The following is an 18,353-nucleotide window of genomic DNA, read 5'->3' as shown; positions in this document are numbered from 1 at the left end:
CCGGTTTCTTACCACATTCCAAAAACATGCATGGCAGGCTGATTGAACACTCCAAATTGTCCCTAGGTGTGAGTGGCTGGCAAACGCTTCAGGGTGTCCCCCGCCTACTGCCCGAAGTCAGCTGGGATAGGCTCCAGCCCCCCAGCAACCCTTGTGAGGATAAAGCGGATCGGAAAATGAATGAATGAATGTTTTAAGGATAGAACGTTTGATTGTTATAGTTCACAGATGTCAAACTCAAGGCCCCGGGGCCAGATCTGGCCCGCCAGCTCATTTTATGTGGCCCGCGAAAACAAATCATGGGTGCCAATTTGCTAAAATGTGTCAAATTGTCATGTGTAATAAAAACGTTTCGATTTCGCAATAATTTTGTTACCCTGTTTACACTCTCTTGAACAATAATTGAACAAACTAATACAGTATAATTGACTTGACTGATTTCAAAACTAGTAATCTATTAATTTGTTGTGTACAAGTAATAATTTTGTGGTTTCACTGTCATAACGGCCCTACAGGGGGAGCCATAACTCCAAATTGGCCCGCGACTAAAATGAGTTTGACACCTCTGTTATAGTCAATGAAGCAAGCAAACAGTGGCTGAGAAGAATTTTTTTTCAAACCATCCAGTTATGGTTTCATTATATAAATTGCACACATATACCAATCTGGTCCGGTAGTCCAGTGGTTAGCACGTCGGCTTCACAGTGCGGAGGTACCGGGTTCGATTCCAGCTCCGGCCTCCCTGTGTGGAGTTTGCATGTTCTCCCCGGGCCTGCGTGGGTTTTCTCCGGGTGCTCCGGTTTCCTCCCACATTCCAAAAACATGCATGTCAGGCTGATTGGGCACTCTGAATTCTCCCTAGGTGTGAGTGTGGGCGTGGATGGTTGTTCGTCTCTGTGTGCCCTGCGATTGGCTGGCAACTGATTCAGGGTGTCCCCCGCCTACTGCCCGGAGACGGCTGGGATAGGCTCCAGCACCCCCCGTGACCCTAGTGAGGATCAAGCGGTTCGGAAATGGTCCAATTCATAATAACAAACCTAAGTGAAAAGCAATGGTTAGATTTTGTGAAGAGTGGAGTAGTTCTTATTTTAATAACAATTTTAAGTGCTTGATGTTATTGTGTTTTAAAAATATGATTTCAAAGAATGGGCCACCAATCACATGATGCAAAATACGGCGATGGACATCGGTGATAATTGACCTGATTGGCCCCTCTGTAACTGAGAAATCGTTGTTTATCATACTATTTACATTACAGTCAGGGTTTCATGAAATAAATTACACACATATCTAGAATCTTGCTCAACACTGTCATGATCCTTGTGTTTCTCCAGCAGGAGTCAAAACTGAATGCCAAAATGCCATCCTGGATGTATGGATGAAAATGAGACCAACTTACTGAAGCTATTTATATCTTTGTTGAATAAAAGCTAACACTGAAACTAATATATTGACAAAGCACTTTTGTTATTTTACTAGCACTACATCTTTTTTGTCAGCGTTGTGCATCTAGACTAGAGTTTTTTTTTTAAAATAGCGATATACAAACGACAGCCCATCTCACTCTCTAATTATAAATAATAGTCATTAAGCAATTCATTCACTAGTTACGTATAACAAAATTAATATTTGAGTTATTTGTAGTAAAATAAAACATTCTTTAATAAGATGTTTGAGGCACTGTCAACTTAAATGAATCATTGCAATTAGTTTCCGTTTTAGCTGAACAAACTCGGTGGGTTTTATAGTGAGTATTTTTGTATTAATAGAGTACAAAGAACATAAGTCATACAGATGTAATGTCTGCGTTCAATGACATCATGTGAGGTGTCAAAAGCTCTGTGATGAATCACTTCATAAAGAATAAAGCATATTTTCTGATAGTATACAGTAACTGCTAATTGGCCAGGCATATCGGAAAAACTTCAGAGTGTCTTCGACAGGATCGGTAAGGAAAGGCAATTCTTACGAATAAGTTCTGTTCATCGCTTTGCATTGTGGGTTGTGGCAGACATATGTGAAGAGGGGCACAGGGGGTTGCTGGAGCCTATGCCAGCTGACTTCAGGTGAAAGGCAGATTCCCTCCCTGAAATGGTCATCAGTCAGTCGGAGGGCACACGGAGAGACAAACAACCATACACACACACATTCACACCATGACTGAATGGGAACTGACCCCATGCTCCCCGCACACAAGTCAGGCGAGTGTACCACTAGTGTTCAAAATGGATGGATGGTTTACAGTCAGGAGATTTGGTTTTGAATCTCCTTTGGAGTTTGCATGTTATGTTTTTTTTCAGGAACTTCGGTTTTCAGCTACGTTAAAAAACATGCAGATTGTTCATAAGTGCGATTCTAAGTGGGAATTTTTGTCCGTGTGCCCAATGGCAACCAGTTTAGTGTTAAAAGTTCACTTGAATTCAAATGGTAGACCATGCGCCGTACTGTATTCGCCCCCTGAATTATTTCAGACTGTTTTTCAATCAAGTTTCAGTTCACACAAAGTTGTACATTGAAAGTATTGATCTTTGTTTTTATAGCCCCCCCCCCTAAAAAACAAACGACATTTTTAAAACGTGTCTGTAGTTTTACATTCAATGCACATCACCCCACATAAAACAAAAGCACAATCCCGCATGTTGGAAGCAACAAAATCAATGAAACATGACGTCTATCTTGCGTCTGCTTGCATATCCAATAACGTGACCGTCATAAATAACGACAAAGAGTAGACGAACACACACGTCATCCGTGTCACTATTCTGTGAGGTTTGCAATCGTCACGATTGCAGCGCCGCGGAAAGGAGCAGGCGATTAAAAGTTGCTCAAGTTTTGACTACAGCTTTGCCTATTACGATTAGTGGCGTCGGGACGATCTCTCAAGAGAGTTTGTAAAAGCTTATAATCATGCTCACACTCATTCTGACGAAGAGGAGGCAGTACAGTGTTGGCTAGATGGATGCGAAACAAAATAGTCTTTTCACTTGCTGCTCAGAAACATAAGCTAATTTGTAGATGTAGTGGATTCATTTTCATAATAGAAAAAAAACCCCATACACATTTACTTATAAAGCGAATAAATTTATCCATAAAGGGCTCCACAGCTGCTCGCTGACCTGCCAGCCGACGTCGAGACAGACCGAGCTAATTGGACTAGCGTAACCGCAAAGAGAATGATAGGTAACTAATAGAGTTGTGCTCCGAATCAAGCAGGAGCAGAGGACCGACACCGGCTCCAGTATGACGGGGCTTATCGGTGGCTGTTCTTGGTCGCCGCTCGCCAACCCTCGTCGGGCAGAACAGGATGACAAGGAGGAGGAGAAGAATCACCAGGCGTCGGGTGATGAAGCTAAACACCTGCAGGAGGACGCTGCATCCTTCATCAGTCTCGCAGAAAGTGGAATGCGCACTCCGCAGTGCCGGATCTGCTTCCTCGGCCCAGACAAGGTATATTTCAATGTGTTTTATTGGAGTTAGTGTATTCTATGTAAGCCTGCTTAGCAGACTCCATTTACAAAGTTATGTCGAATACTGAATGGACCACAATACCTTTATGCATTTCCTCAAAACAGGAAGCTTTGGAATGACTGAAGGGGAGAAATTCTCACAATTGGTGACTATTGGGCGACAAATCAGTGAAAGCAGGTTATACACAACAATGCACGGTTCACCCTATAGCTGTAATGAAATAGGATGCATCAGAGCTGTTCTGTAAAGCGTATGATTTTTAAAAGTTTAGATCCCACACATGAAGCGGAAATAACTGTCGTATGTGCTAACAAGACTGACCTGTGGGAGGCAGCATGGTGCCACGGGGCTTCCTGATTTACATTCGTCCATCGCCTTTCTATGCAGGATTGCTCAGTCATTAGGGTCGCGGGTGTGCTGTTGCCTATCCCAGTTGACTTGTCACAGAAGGAATATTCACCCTCGACTAATATAGTTCAAGCAAAATCAAATAACAGCAACGTTGTCTTTCCCCCTTGGAAAGACGCGTTTCAACCTAATCTGAAAGGAACACAGATCAATATGCTGCATTTTGTTACTTTATAGGGCAAATAATAAATACTAGACTTGCAATTTCTGGTGAAATGGTGTGTAAAGAAGGAATATTGAATCGTCTACAGATTTTGAATGATGTGGATTGGAAGTGAAAAAATATGGAATGATATTGAAAAATGTAGAATGTTGTGAAATTATATTGAATGTAATGAATGCCTTTTCAAACGTGTCATTGGAAATGAATGTGGCCTTTTTTGTGGGGTGTGTAGATTTTGCATTGTTGAACATAATTTGGATGTTGCGATGGTAATTTATTTTGTTTGAATTTTTGGTCTGTGGGAATTTCTTTCAAGTTGAAATTCGCTCCAAAGGTGAAGCGAATTAGCTGAATGATTGAAATTCCAAATGGGAACAGTGTAAATGTGTAATGTTGAATGTAATATTGGAATGAATGATAAACAATCATTGATGGAAACTCGGCCTAATTGGGAATGAATGGGGAATTTTGGGGTGAAAAATGTCAATTTTTTTTTTTATGACTATTCTGAAATGAGAACAATACTGCACCCCTTGGTGGGAATTTGGGGATTATGTTGAAACTGGAATGATGTAAATCAGATGAATTGTGTGGAAGGAGATCCATGTCAAAAAGTGTGAGTAAAAAAATAGGAATAAAATATGTGTGAAGGTCATTAATGTCATTATTTTAGCGTAACCATTTAAGGGGCCAGTAGTATACTATCAATTTTAAAGGAAATATTCACTTCCCCTGTGACTTTAGCACATCAAATGGATGATCTCTGACTTCATTTAGGTCCTCTTTGTGTTCTGCAGGGAGAGCTGTTGAGCCCCTGCCGCTGTGACGGCTCTGTTCGCTTCTCTCACCAGTCTTGCCTTGTTCGCTGGATCGGGGAAACAGGCTCCTGGAACTGTGAGCTCTGTCGCTTCAAGTACCGAGTCTTTTCCGTTTGCACCAAGAACCCACTGCAGGTATCATAATGTCGCCAACCTTTTATGTTTGGTCAACATGGTGGCCTGTTGGTTGATAATAGATATCAAGGCAGGGTCTCCACAGAATCACAGACATCACTGATGTGATATACAGTGATTTTTTTTTTGCAAAATGAAGAGGTTTATGTAGTATGCTCTCCTGAAGTTGTGAAGTTAAATTTTTTTCCTCGCATCCTTTTGTTGGGGGTACCTGCTACATGTATACAGAACCTGAAAGGTGGAGTAGTCGTTTATGGGTCGAAAGTATTGCTGCATGAATGAACGTCCTCCACTGTTTGTTGTCTTGTCTCACATTATTTACATAGCTTACCACTATCACGATCAGATCAATAATGCAAATCGAAATGCATCCGCTTTAGAATATTTGTGTTAACTGGTCGACATTGTACAGCTGAACTGTGACGTGACACTTGGACTGCTTACATTTTGAGCTAGCATCTAAACATTCAAAACGTGCAAAAATGTATTAAGCAAAAGCGGCGGCACTAGATTTTGGTATGGTTTTATACTTGATAAGTATCTCAAAAAATACTCTTTGTCATTTGGTGTAAGTGCACTTAATTACATTTTATGTTGTCTACAACTTTGTATAAAGCAGCTGCTTAACTCCATGTGGGCCCAACCCATATCACAAAACGTTGTGCCCCTTAAGTAAACAATATTTTCAGATCTCAAATTTAGCGTACTGGCTCAGGTATTTATTTATTTTTTGCTTTTACTTAGACACCAGGTCCTCGAGGGCCCCTATCCTGCATGTTTTAGATGTTTCCCTCCAACATACCTGGTTCAAATGATCAACTCATCAGCAAGCTCTGCAGAAGCCTGATAACAATCCTTATCATTTGAATCAGTTGTGTTGGAGGGGGAAACCGTCCAAAACAGGGAGTTGGTGACCACTGTGCTAGAGGCTTCAAGCGGTTTAGTGCCACTCCCAGTTGGAAGTTTACTGTCAAACTAAACAATACACAGTGTATGTAAAACAACCACACAACTGTCATGGGCCGGCTTGTTTAATGCAAACGTTCAATAAAAAACATGCTAACGATTGGTCTTGAGTTGCTGTTTTAAAGCCTTTCAATCAATGGATATTTGAACACAAACGGTGAAGCAACAAAGGAAGACAACTCTCACCAGTTTACATTTGTTATCCTGTACAAAAAAGTGACAATAAAAACATCATTGAAGTGAAACCACTTGAAAGGAGCAGGACATTAATAATGCAGCATTAAAAAAAATGAATAATTTCCATTTTATTGTGTGATTACTGTACAAGTCACAAAACGACAGTTATAGAGCACAAACACAAATGTGTTTTGGGTAGAGGGTGTAATGGATTATGCATTTCTATTAATATCAATGGGGAAATATTTGAGATACTGTCCAAGTGTTTTGAGTTAGAGGGCGGCCACAGAACAAATTGAACTTGTAGCTCAATTAAATATTGTACATGCAGGAGGGATTTTCACATCAAAATAGCAGACCTGAACCACTTTTTCACATAAATATTTAAAACTCATGTGACTCAGGACTGTATGACAAGTTTTGAGTCTTTGAGCCAGTATCACCAGAGGGTGCTTCGAGATCACCTTCCAATTTTTGGAACGGCAAGTAAACTGCATACAAACAGCAAATATGTGAGCTTGTGGACAGTGGACATTGTTGGCTCATGTTATAGAGCACATGGTGGGCCTTCACTTAGCAACATGATTCAGTTAGCAAACCAACAACTGCTTTTACAAATATATCTGGGATTTAAAATAGTCTTGTAAAGAAGTATGAAATCAAGAGAATGAGACTTTTCATTGTACTGTTGTGTACGCAGCTATTTGGCCACTGGTAACAAGACGTCAGGATTGTACAATTTCATGATGACTGAGTGACACTACAAGCACTTTATGGTGATAATGACCCCTTTACATGTGTCTTGTCTGTTTCTGCAGTGGCAACCCATTTCTCTGAACTTAATTGAAAAGGTACAGATTACAGCCGTCACCCTGGGCGCTCTGTTCCTCATAGCTAGTTTGGGTTGGCTTATGTGGTCAATTGTCAGCCCCTTTGCCAAATTCCAGCGTCAGGATTATATCTTTCAGATATTATATGGCATGTACGTCTTCATGGACTTCGTTTGTATAGGTATGACACAACAGATACTGTCATGCAACATTTTCCAAAATGCTTCCACAAATGCAATAGTAATTAGAATATTGTGTTAAGACTACTGGGGCTGCATAGCACATACAGTACTATTAGAAAGACAATTTAGGGGTTGACTTCCCCTTTAATTCATTTTTTTGTAAAATGTGCCTTTTCATTTGATATTAAAAAAGAAATGCTAAAGCTTGTCACACATATACAGATAGATCACATTGCACCAGGGAAATCAACTATTTCATTTGCATCTTTGTGAATCCTTGATTTGTGTCTTTATATTAAAATATTTAACACTTTGAACACCACATTTCTTGCACTTATCTGAACTCGCACTTTTTCACTGTTCCTTTTGAAGTAGTTCCTGATTCCCAACCAATAAATAGTATTAACCCTCTTTGCTGCACCCCTACCCTTTGTTCTATATGCATAGGACTTCTAATCCAAGAAGGACCATCTGTTTACCGGATTATAAAGCGCTGGCATACAATGAACCAGAAGTGGAAAGTGCTCAATTATGAGAAAATGAAAGATGCCAGCAGGAAAGGCGCTGGTGGTGAGGAAAGTACCACTGTGGAACTCCCTGATAACGGGGAGGAGCCGAGGCAACGTTCAAGGTCTTGCATTACTCTCTATATCGGCAATACGGTTTTGAATATCCTGAACAGGCTAAGGCCCAACAACCTTACCATCAACCATGAGGTCGTCATGAGGGTGACCACTGTATAGCACGGTCAGTACCAAACAAATGAACTCTGGTGTTGCAGGCAACACTGCCATTAACTTGTTGTCAGGTTGAATGCACACAAGCACAATTTTGTTTATGTGGCCAGTGGGTGAATGGATCATGGATTGGTTACATCGGAGTCTCCAAAAAAAAAAAAAAAAAGAACATCATTTGTTGAATAAAATGACAATTGTTGAGTACATTTTTAAGGTTGTGCTACATCTTATTTATTGTCATGACTAACATAAAGTTGTACTGTTATTTTTTTTTCTTACTGCTTGGACCCATCATTGTTCAGCTGCTTTCTGAAGAATTTACACATCTTTTGTAGAAATACTGTTGTGTGTATTTGTACTGCCATTGTATCCACTGAGACATTTGAACTGGCAGAGCTAAGTGGATCAGATTTAAAAAATCCAAATAAAACAATGCCTTGATACACTGGCTTCATTTTTGCTCAAATTGTAATGTTTTTGAATCTGTGGAGGTAAACAAGGTATAAATATATAAAATACTGTTGTGCCGTTTATTAACTTATGGCTGGTACTTGACACCCAAGCACTACTTGCACAAGATAAACAATGCATATGAAGTGTACAAAACTATTTGTACGTTTGACCATTAAACAAAGGCTATATATGACAACGGCTTGTTGGGCAAATCTAGATAATTGTAGAGTAAAATAAGTACATTGAATGGCAAGAGAAAATGCGCGCTCTCTCTCTCGCTCTCTCTCTCTCTCTCTCTCTCTCTCTCTCTCTCTCGCCTATTCTGAGTTTTCAGCCGCTGATCTTCAAATAAATAGCTCTTTTACTCCGAACCCTGCAAATGTGTCAAGTCTGATGTTGACATTTATTTCGTTTTTAAATTTGACTGAAATCTTGCACAATACAGATTTTATACATACATTTATTGTCATTTATTGCAATGACGCTTCAGCAAAAAATCCCACCTGTTGCTGAACCGAATCTTTCATCAAGTTACTCAATTACATATTAGTCTTACTACTAGTTTTTGTGTTATAAAAACTTGATCTGCGAGAGAAAAAAACGTTTGGCCAGGTTTGTAGTCAGTGCACATACGCGCTCATTATTCGATGGTAAACGTATATTAAAAGTTCATCTGCCTTTTTTGATGAACTCTGGGGGTTTGTAAAAACAAACAAAAAAAACTGCATTTCAATAGCCTTCAATTATACGAGCATTTTTGCTATTCATGGGCCAGCCCGTTTCCTACCTGTGAATTGCGGGGGTCGTCTGTATTGTATTTTTTCAGTAGGAACGGCTCCGTACTTTATAATAAATACCTTTTATTTTTAGTTTGCATACCGTGAACAATTTTGTATATACTGTATAGTATTTATTATCTAGCCATATATCATCCAATTATTATTAATATTATTCGTATTATTTTAACTAGCAGTTGTATGAGTATTGTTTTTATTTACTAAAAAGTGTGGAGTCCTCTCAACAGAAAAATACTGGTCGCTTAACGATGACGTATCATATGCGACACGTGTTTGCGGAAAGTATGCAGCCGCAAACGTGACACGAGAGTTGGCATTTTAAGTGAGTACTCGTTTTAGAAGAAGCTAATAAAAGAGCAACTTGGCTGCTATTGGGAGGAACATCTTTGTTGAAGCCAAGATGAGTTCGTCAATGCCGCAAAAGCGTTACTACAGACAGCGAGCACATTCTAACCCGATGGCGCATCATTCGTTTGACTAGTGAGTGACGTCATGAGTATTTACTTTATTCAACTATTTCTGAATACCTTCTCCGTGTCTTTCACGGAACAGTATTCTTGTTTACCATTCTCATTTTAATTTGAACTCTTTCCGTACGTGTTCATCGGGACTAAATCATTGCTTTCATTCTTGTTCTGTCAGTCCTGTGTGTCCAGAGGAGATGGACTGGCACACGCTGTATCCACAATTCTTTACTGAGGAGCAGCCTGGGGAAGGAACTCCACAAGTTGAGTTTGCAGACATTGGGTGTGGATACGGGGGACTTTTAGGTATTTGCGTCTTAGCCATTTAGATTTCTTCTGTCTGTCGACCTTTGGAGATTTAATTTGTAGCTCATGCATCCTCTCTTAGTGGAGTTATCTCCACTCTTTCCAGACAAACTCATGCTGGGCCTGGAGATCCGGGTCAAAGTGTCCGATTTTGTCAAGGATCGTATCAAGTCATTGCGTGAGGTCAATCCAGGAAGCTACCAGAACATTGCCTGCCTTCGCAGCAACGCCATGAAGTATCTTCCCAATTTCTTCAAGAAGGGACAGGTAGGATTTACCTGCAATCCATTTCACTGCTTTTACTGATGCAGGCTATCATAATTTGTGCACGAAAGGGCTAAAGGCTCTTCAATAAGCAAACAAAAATTCCCCCAAAAATATTAACAATGTCATTTTAAATATATACCGGTAGTCGATTTCTTCACTTTTGTGCCTGAACTTTTCCTATTCTGCTCATGTGGTTTGTCACTAGCCAAAGGGATTACTTTTTTTCTTTCTGTATCAACTGTGGTGGGTGAAGGAACATCTGCATCATACTACAAATGTACAAGTCAATCCTAAATGTGACATTTGTGTTTCTACTTACTGCTGACATCACCCACCCTATCCTACCAAGAGTTTCAATACAAAAGCCTGTAGTCCTATTAATAAGCATAAATGAATGCTGATCGTGCTGCCAAGGTAACAATAGTCGTCTGTCAAACAAAAAATAATTACATTCCTGTAACATATATATGTGTGTGTGTGTGTGTGTGTGTGTGTGTGTGTGTGTGTATGTATATATATATATATATATATATATATATATACACATAATATTACAAGTAACCATCTGTCCCATTCTTGTTGCACTATGTATGGAATTCTTAGCGACCCGATTTAAAGCATTTGATGGTCTATTGCCAAGGTTATTATGATGTCATAGATGCTATGTTTATATAACAAGCCCCATTATTCAATCCCGGCGAAGCAGATTTGAACGTAGCGATGGTTCAGCATAACTAAAAATCAAGAGCGACTTTTAACCTTTAAAATGTATTGTAACTGCAGCGTGATCAATTACCGGTATGTTTGTTTGCCCTGCTGGTCCGTGACTGGAGCGCAGCTCTCAAGGGCACGTATAGGGGCTGATTGTTTACATTAGTGTCACAAGGCATGAGTTTGACATGTTGAAGTATAGACGTGATACATATTCAGTCCAATCTCTATAAAGTCGTACACAATTCATTTTAGGGTTGACATTAAAATTCGGTAGACTGTCTCCATTATAAAAGACATTGATTGTAACATGTTTAACATGTACATGTACTAGCCCATGTTTTAAGTTGTATTTTTTTCCAACTGTCATACATTTACAAAAATAAGAGAAAGTTCAAAATAACAAAATTGCATTGATGACAGAACTAAATAAAACCAAAATTACTCATTTTGATTATGTGACAGAAAATATGAAGATGATGAGAGGGGATTGTTGAAGGTGAGTCAACTTCATGATCCCACCTTTTAACATGCCTAGCCTTAATGAAGGCCTAACAACACTTGTCTGTCCTTTCCTTTGTTTTGTAACTTGGAAAAAGAACACAATGTTTTGGGGGTTTTTTATCTTCCGCCAGCACTGAGCCCCCCTGAGGCTGCTGCAGTCCCCGGTGATTAACTTCACATCTTTCTGTACAGACCTGACATGAATCATTTTTCGATATATGGGGGAAAAAATTGTTTGAATTTTATTGAATGGATCTGGCAGACTAATATCAACAGTCTGCATTTCACGTCAGTATAGGCAACTATAAAGGGAAATTCCAGCTGTGTTTAACACCCAACTGCAGAGTCTTATGGCTGCCATGATGAAAAGGTTACATTGTATAATATGAAAGTGGGTGATTGTGTGTGTCGGAGTGATTCAAAGTTCAATCTCCGAGCTCAGTTAAGGGTTTCTAACCATTTGTCTTTCTTTTCAGCTTAGTAAGATGTTCTTCCTTTTCCCGGACCCTCATTTTAAGAAGACCAAACACAAATGGAGGATCATCAGTCCCACGTTGTTAGCAGAGTATGCCTACACACTGAGAGTCGGGGTATGTACAACACAAATCGAAGCACAGTCATGGAACGTTTGTGTGAAGCGATATTATTACAGTTTCCACAAAAGAGGTGGAGGTCCGACGTTTGTTTTTCAATACATCGGACACGTTTGATGATAATTGCTGCATAGACTGAGAGCTATGTACAGTTGTGGAGAGAGAGCCCAAAATATTTTTTTGCCCTTTCATTTTTCCGGATTTTGGGGGCGTGGAACAAAGGGGGCTCAGTGCACACCCGAGCGTCCACCTCTCCGCCATTATAGAATAACTTGAGCTGCCCTGTCAACATACCGCTAGTTAAAAGACCAGCCTGAGTCACTTTCCACCCCCCACGGTGTAATTTCTACTGCTAGCGCATGGTTTTAACTAGCTAGCTATCCCTCCGACCCTACGGCAGGAAACCGGAACAAAGCACCGATAGAAACGTTGACAGTGTATTCTGTTCTACACCAGATTTCTTTAAGAGTTAACAAAAATGACCATATGTGACGTTTCGGCTTTGTTTGTCTGAACACATATCAAACCTTATCACATATCACGCGATATATCCTGTTGTCATCATATATGGCTGTCACAAAAGAATCTCTTTGGAATCAATTATCCTAAAGATTGTTTTGTTTTGTTTTGTTTTGTTTTTCCTCCCAACCCTGATCATATACATCATATGTAGATAAATAATGCACATGAATAGCGTTACGTTTTTGTCCGAATACGCCAGTGATAAAGAAAAGAATATTCGAACAAGTTCAAAGCATCATGTCATCAGCCCGTTTTTAAACTTTTTTTTTACCCTAATTATTCCTGTGCGTGCAGGAAGCCCGTTAACCTGTATTGGGGTTTGGTTGTGTGATGTCACACATAAAGCCCATTATCTTAAATTAATAAAAATACTATTAAATATGTCTGGATGCACTGTGAAGTCAAATATCTGTATCTTGATTGGGGGCTCAAACTCTGGGAGTTGGAAGGCCATTGTCGCACTTCTGCAGTTTCGAAGGTGGCACACGTTGATACACATAAGAAGGTGCCTTGTGCCGAATTAGTTTTCTATTTTTTTTCCTTTATCAAGAATGGGTTTGTGTGCGTGTGTGCGTGTACAAAAGGTCCGCCAGGACCTTCTCTTTTGGCGCCCAGCCATATTTGTGTTGGTGTGGTGGGATGGCTGTTATAGAAGTCTACCTACTCAACTCAACTCAGCAGTATTTATAGAGCATTTTTACAATCCATACAAAGTGGGGAAAAAAATACTCATAAAATAGACGGTTGAAACAATAAATTAAGAACGTAAAAGCAGTCAACGGCTCAAAACACTAAAACGAAATACAGTTTCATGCTGAGTCAAAAGCCACTTACATACAGATACAGTTCTCCTGCCAAAACACGAATTACAGTTAATGAGTGACAGATAAAGTGTGTCCATTTTTTCTTTTTTTTTCAATCTCAGCTTCCCAGCGGGAATGGGGGGGAAATAAAAGTGAGCTAAAGTGCAGTGCGGTGTGGTAATGTGTGCCATGACTGAGTTTTCTAAGAAGTCCTTGTTCTAGTAAAGCTATCTGTGCAGTCTCCAGTGTAAACTATAGTGACATTAGGGGCTTAACCTCTGTGTTGTCTGCAGGTTATTTTTATCACCCTGCCATCGATCGTTGCTCTGCACATATGATGAAACCTTCAGACGCAATTTGCACTCAACGTTTAATAAGTGGAATGGCTCTCGCTTGGACCACAGACCTTTCTGTGGTCTGTCAGGGTTGCATAACCTTCATTTTGGATCTGTAGCAAGTTGTACACCACCAAATATAAAAAAAAAAAGACATATTTACCGTCTTCTCAGTCTTTTTTTTGTGCATAATATTTTAACATTTAAGATCATGAAACACAGATAAGGTAAAATGCAGTTTGTAAATGGCGATTGGAAACTATATTGATCTATGCTCACAACAAAGTTGTTAGCTTGCCTTTTTATTTTATTGGCCGTTCTGCATTTCTCCTTAGGGTCTTGTTTACACCATCACAGACGTGGAGGAGGTCCACCTTTGGATGGTAAAGCACTTCAAGGAACATCCGTTGTTTAAACGGGTCCCCGATGAAGAGCTGGTACGTACGTGGAGCATTTTTTATTTGGGGGGGGGGGGGGTCCACTCTGTGTTTGCAGCTCACACACAACTATTTGTTTTGTGTCTGCTCCACAGAGGTCACACTTTTTTTTTTTCGCTGTGTTCCAGTTTTCTTTGAAGGGTTTAACTTTGCAAGTGAGAATTTGAGTAAATATTTAAACTCTCCAAGCTCTCTTATTGTAGTTCGGCCTTTCAAATTGAGGCACTCCGTTCAATGCACGTCGGCAGTTGAGAGTTTTAGGCTCCGCAACCACTCCGCTACTTGACTTAAAATCAGGAGGTATTTTCCGTCTCCCACTGTTCCTCCACTCATTTATCCGCTGATGACTGACATGCAAAGGCGGCATCTGACTAATGTTGCCATTGTCGAAACATTCTCGGAAAATAGTACATATATTCTACTTACAAACGTCTCTTCATACGACATTTTGAAGTTACGAAACCCCTCAACAGGAAAATATTGCCTCTAGTTACGAAATAAATTTCAAGATACGAAAGGTAAAAATGCAGTATGGGCCTATGGTCGCAGTTTCCTGAACGCAACATACTTATAGCTTATAGTTCACCTACAGCTCGGTGCTCTGGCGGTCCTATTCTAGTGGCAGTGGTCACCCCAAAAAGTAGTCGCCTGTCACGTTCAACAGACTGTATGAGATGTCACCAATCAGTTATTTAAAATAGACATTTTTGATTCAGTTCCTGCCTCATCTCTACAATGGCGTATATAATTTGTAGAGGCAAGGTTAAATGCTCTGCTTTCGGCTCTCATTTCAGTCAACATTTGCGAACAAACATGGGTGTGTCGTGTTATCTCATTTGAAGGTTTATTTAATGCACAATGCACAGGTGTGTGTCTGTCTCATCCAAATCATTGGTTTCTGCAGGTTGATGATGTCATCATTTCTCGACTGGGTGTGTGCACAGAGGAGGGAAAGAAAGTGCAGCGCAACGGAGGGAAGAACTTTTGTGCTATTTTCCGGCGGATTGAAGATCCAATATTGGTCCAAACCTTACAGACATTAAATGAAACACAATAACGGACTTGTGCTGATCTTGGTGGAACTTGGATGATTCAACAGAAGTGATGCTTTGAAAGGCATACGGTGGATGTCTTCCCCAATTGTTGCTACATGACACTGTCATGCGGGGTGCCCTTTTTTTTTTTTTAATCATTATTTTTTTTAAAGAACTCTTTCTTTCTGATTTTTATTTTCTTTTAATGATGCTCTTTTGTTTCCTGTGAATCATCCTGTGAAAAACAACCCCATATATCATTGTAACATGCTTCATACAGTGATAATAATAAAGAGAGCTGGTACATATTTAAAGCAGTATTCTATGTTCTTAACCGTCTCTCATTAAAAAAAAAATGTATATAATGTATATATATATATATATATAATATATACTGTGTATATATATATATATACTGTATATATATATATACTGTGTGTATATATATATATATATATATATATACAGTATATTGGATATCCTCATTGAGAAACATCCACAAAGTCCACGCTCCATCCACGGGTGCGACTTTCTATTTTTATCAATGGCTTCTTCATTGGTTTTACTGTAAAGATTTAATCTCAGGCTGCCACGGATTGTGGTTCAAACGGTAACTGGAGACGACCATGGGCATGAAAATAGTAATTATTTTGCATGTTGCAGAGCATGAGCTTTTCTGACACTCGGTGGAGTGCCAACACGGAGTCTGTGACACGATTGTCCGTTTTCTGAACTCCTCAGTTAATTTTTGCACTTTTTTTTCTCCTTCCCAGGAGTTTGGAAATATTTGCTGCTGCAGGGGATGTGATTAGAAACAGGACAGCACTTGCCTCAGTCAATTGAAGGTGATGATGGATAGAAAAATGCACCTTGATGGTATCATCTGTGGTTTTTGCTAGATCTTGACACTGAAATGTATGAATTAATTTGCTGATATGAATTTGCAACTATCTGGAAGAAAAAGCTTTGTCCTGACCTGTTTCCAGAACTTGTCTTCTCATTTTCCAGTACTCCGTCTTGCTCAGTCGTGTTCATTTGTCCAGATGCTTTTTTAAAAAATTGTTTAAAACGGTCATACAATATGGGTCATAAATATAATCAGGGTTTGACTGACGACCTGTCTGGAGTCTTCCCCGCCTCTCACTTCAAGTGAGCGGTAATCAGCGCCAGCTCACCATCATCCCTAATTGACAACACTTTAGAAAATGGATGGAAACCGTAAGAAAAAGCCCATGACATGTTGCGGAAGCTGCATTTGGACCTCAGACTTGTTGAAGTCATCACTCCCCTCTTTCTCGGTGTGTTCATAATGGCAGCTATTGATAACTCATGAAAATGTTCCTGCAACCAATTTTTTTTTTTTGAATTAAGGGTAATCATCAGACCTAAACTCAGCCTGAAGACTTGGAAGAGCTCCCGACTCATGCCTTCCCACCACAACCCATCGGAGGTGCTTCCTAATGCACGTGCAACAGGAAAATCCTCTGACTTGAACATATCAAAGGTGAGAAGTGAAAGGTGATACGATTGCCGCCCCCCCCCCATCTAATTCGTTTTTGTGTGAACTTAGCCAAGCTGCGCTGCGCTCGTTTCTTACAGATCTTTCGCATTTTGGAATTGCCTGATGTGTTCAAAACTCCCCGTTTGTCGGATTATGAAAATCACCTCTTTTTGCCTCTTTGCCATCTACATGCTTGATCACCATGAAGGAAATCGTGTTATTTCTTAATCATATGCAACCTCCACCATCAGGCCAGAGACCTCATTTGACTGCTTGCCCCAAAGGGGATTATGGGATTTAACATTGCTCCCTCTAATCTTTCAGGTCAAGTTTCAGGTCATAACGGTAATAGTCTGCTTATCTTTGACCCACTGTTGTTGTTATTAGATGAAATCGAGGACCAGCATATGTACGTTAGAAATAATAGCAATGTCTGATGGAAACCAGCAATTGTTTGAAAGTCGCAAGCAGCTGCAACCTCTCTAGAGTCTTTACACCTGCAGCTCATGACATCCTGAATGCCCCATTATTTAAGTCACATGGTATCAGCTGACCTAGACAGACACCAAAGCAGTCTTGTTCTGTACTTTTTTTTCCACTCCCTTTGATGCCGTAATAGTTCTCTTAAGGATTGAAGTCAGTCCCAGGCAGTCTTTGCATCTGTCCGAAGTCAACATGCAGTGGATATTAAACACGATCAGTTTCAGAAAACAATAAGACTTTGAGAAATTATTTCAGCGCATTAAAGTTTGTTTTTTTTTTAACTCACTTTCACATTTTCTGCAGTAATGAGTTGATATGTCGTCTATAATAAATTTGATAGCTTGATTATTATTCATGTGCAGTTCACAACTTTCAAAAAATGCATTTTGCCAATTTTCAAAAAGGACATCACATGTACTCGGGTCAAGTAATGACCAATCACGGCTCAACTTGCAAACGTCACTTGAAAATATTAACTTTTTTTTACTGCTGAAAATTACTCACTCAGTAAAGTATGCCTTTAATTGAAAATCTAGTTGAACCCCCACTAGCCGCAGGGGACAGGGACCAGATGAGCAAAAGAATCGTGAAAAGCCGCGCATGATTGATGGCCATTGAAATGCAAACATACATTCACAACATAAACATAAACATTCACTATTTTTTAAAAATATTGAAAACAAAAATCCATCAATATGCTGAATCGCGGGATCAATTGTAAGCAATTTTTTTCAGGTGATGAATCTAAAATTAAAAACATAAAAATCCACCTTTTTGTATTTTTGCCCTGATGACCTGCTGCATAACTGCACACCCTGCAAATTGTATATGCTTTATTTTGTCTTTTGGGGGTATTATTAGTCTGTCTCTAACATTTGACCACTCTTCCTCATGCTCTCAAGGTGTCAGATTGTATTGCAACTCTTGTGCACAACCCCCGACGCATTTTCAACTGGATTTAAATTGGCATGAACACAACACCATGCATCACCAGAAAAACACCATGTGCGCAACAGTGAAGCCTTGGGCTGTTTTTCTTCAGCTGGAACAGGGGCTTTAGTCAAGGTAGAGGGAATTATGGACAGGTCCAAATAGCGCAACCCCTTCAGCTGTCTGTGGAGAAAGAAAAAAAAAAGCTCAAGATGAAGAGGAATTTCACCTTTTAGCATGACATTGACCTCATGCATACATCCAAATTAACAAAGGAATGTTTTTGCTCGAAGAAGGTTTGGAATGATTTGACCAAATTTTAGTTTCAG

At 39.7% G+C, this 18,353-nt stretch overlaps 2 protein-coding genes across 2 annotated transcripts; both read left to right on the top strand.

Moving 5' to 3' along the window:
- The first annotated feature begins 2,768 nt into the window (after nt 1-2,768).
- LOC147201269 (E3 ubiquitin-protein ligase MARCHF9-like) lies at nt 2,769-8,309 on the top strand. The gene is made up of 4 exons (XM_086118942.1): nt 2,769-3,447; nt 4,837-4,992; nt 6,954-7,146; nt 7,595-8,309. Exons 1-4 carry the CDS (start codon nt 3,241-3,243, stop codon nt 7,888-7,890), a joined length of 852 nt encoding a protein of 283 aa, XP_085975068.1. The 5' UTR covers nt 2,769-3,240; the 3' UTR covers nt 7,891-8,309.
- Nucleotides 8,310-9,401: 1,092 nt separating this feature from the next.
- Nucleotides 9,402-15,418, top strand: mettl1 (methyltransferase 1, tRNA methylguanosine). Its single transcript, XM_086118787.1, has 6 exons — nt 9,402-9,614; nt 9,777-9,904; nt 9,987-10,171; nt 11,863-11,976; nt 13,975-14,076; nt 14,981-15,418. Exons 1-6 carry the CDS (start codon nt 9,535-9,537, stop codon nt 15,131-15,133), a joined length of 762 nt encoding a protein of 253 aa, XP_085974913.1. The 5' UTR covers nt 9,402-9,534; the 3' UTR covers nt 15,134-15,418.
- Nucleotides 15,419-18,353: the final 2,935 nt, after the last annotated feature.

Source organism: Hippocampus guttulatus, chromosome 8 (genome assembly GCF_054856545.1).
Source record: "Hippocampus guttulatus isolate MCC_2025c chromosome 8, RoL_Hgut_1.0, whole genome shotgun sequence".
NCBI classification, from domain to species: Eukaryota; Metazoa; Chordata; class Actinopteri; order Syngnathiformes; family Syngnathidae; genus Hippocampus; species Hippocampus guttulatus.
This window is presented reverse-complemented; position numbering and strand designations above follow the sequence as displayed.

Coding starts and splice junctions, on each gene's coding strand:
- LOC147201269 (XM_086118942.1), top strand. CDS start 3,241: ATGACGGGGCTTATCGGTGGCTGTTCTTGGTCGCCGCTCGCCAACCCT. Junction 3,448..4,836: donor GCTTCCTCGGCCCAGACAAG/GTATATTTCAAT, acceptor TGTGTTCTGCAG/GGAGAGCTGTTGAGCCCCTG. Junction 7,147..7,594: donor CATGGACTTCGTTTGTATAG/GTATGACACAAC, acceptor CTATATGCATAG/GACTTCTAATCCAAGAAGGA.
- mettl1 (XM_086118787.1), top strand. CDS start 9,535: ATGAGTTCGTCAATGCCGCAAAAGCGTTACTACAGACAGCGAGCACAT. Junction 9,615..9,776: donor GCGCATCATTCGTTTGACTA/GTGAGTGACGTC, acceptor TTGTTCTGTCAG/TCCTGTGTGTCCAGAGGAGA. Junction 14,077..14,980: donor GGGTCCCCGATGAAGAGCTG/GTACGTACGTGG, acceptor TGGTTTCTGCAG/GTTGATGATGTCATCATTTC.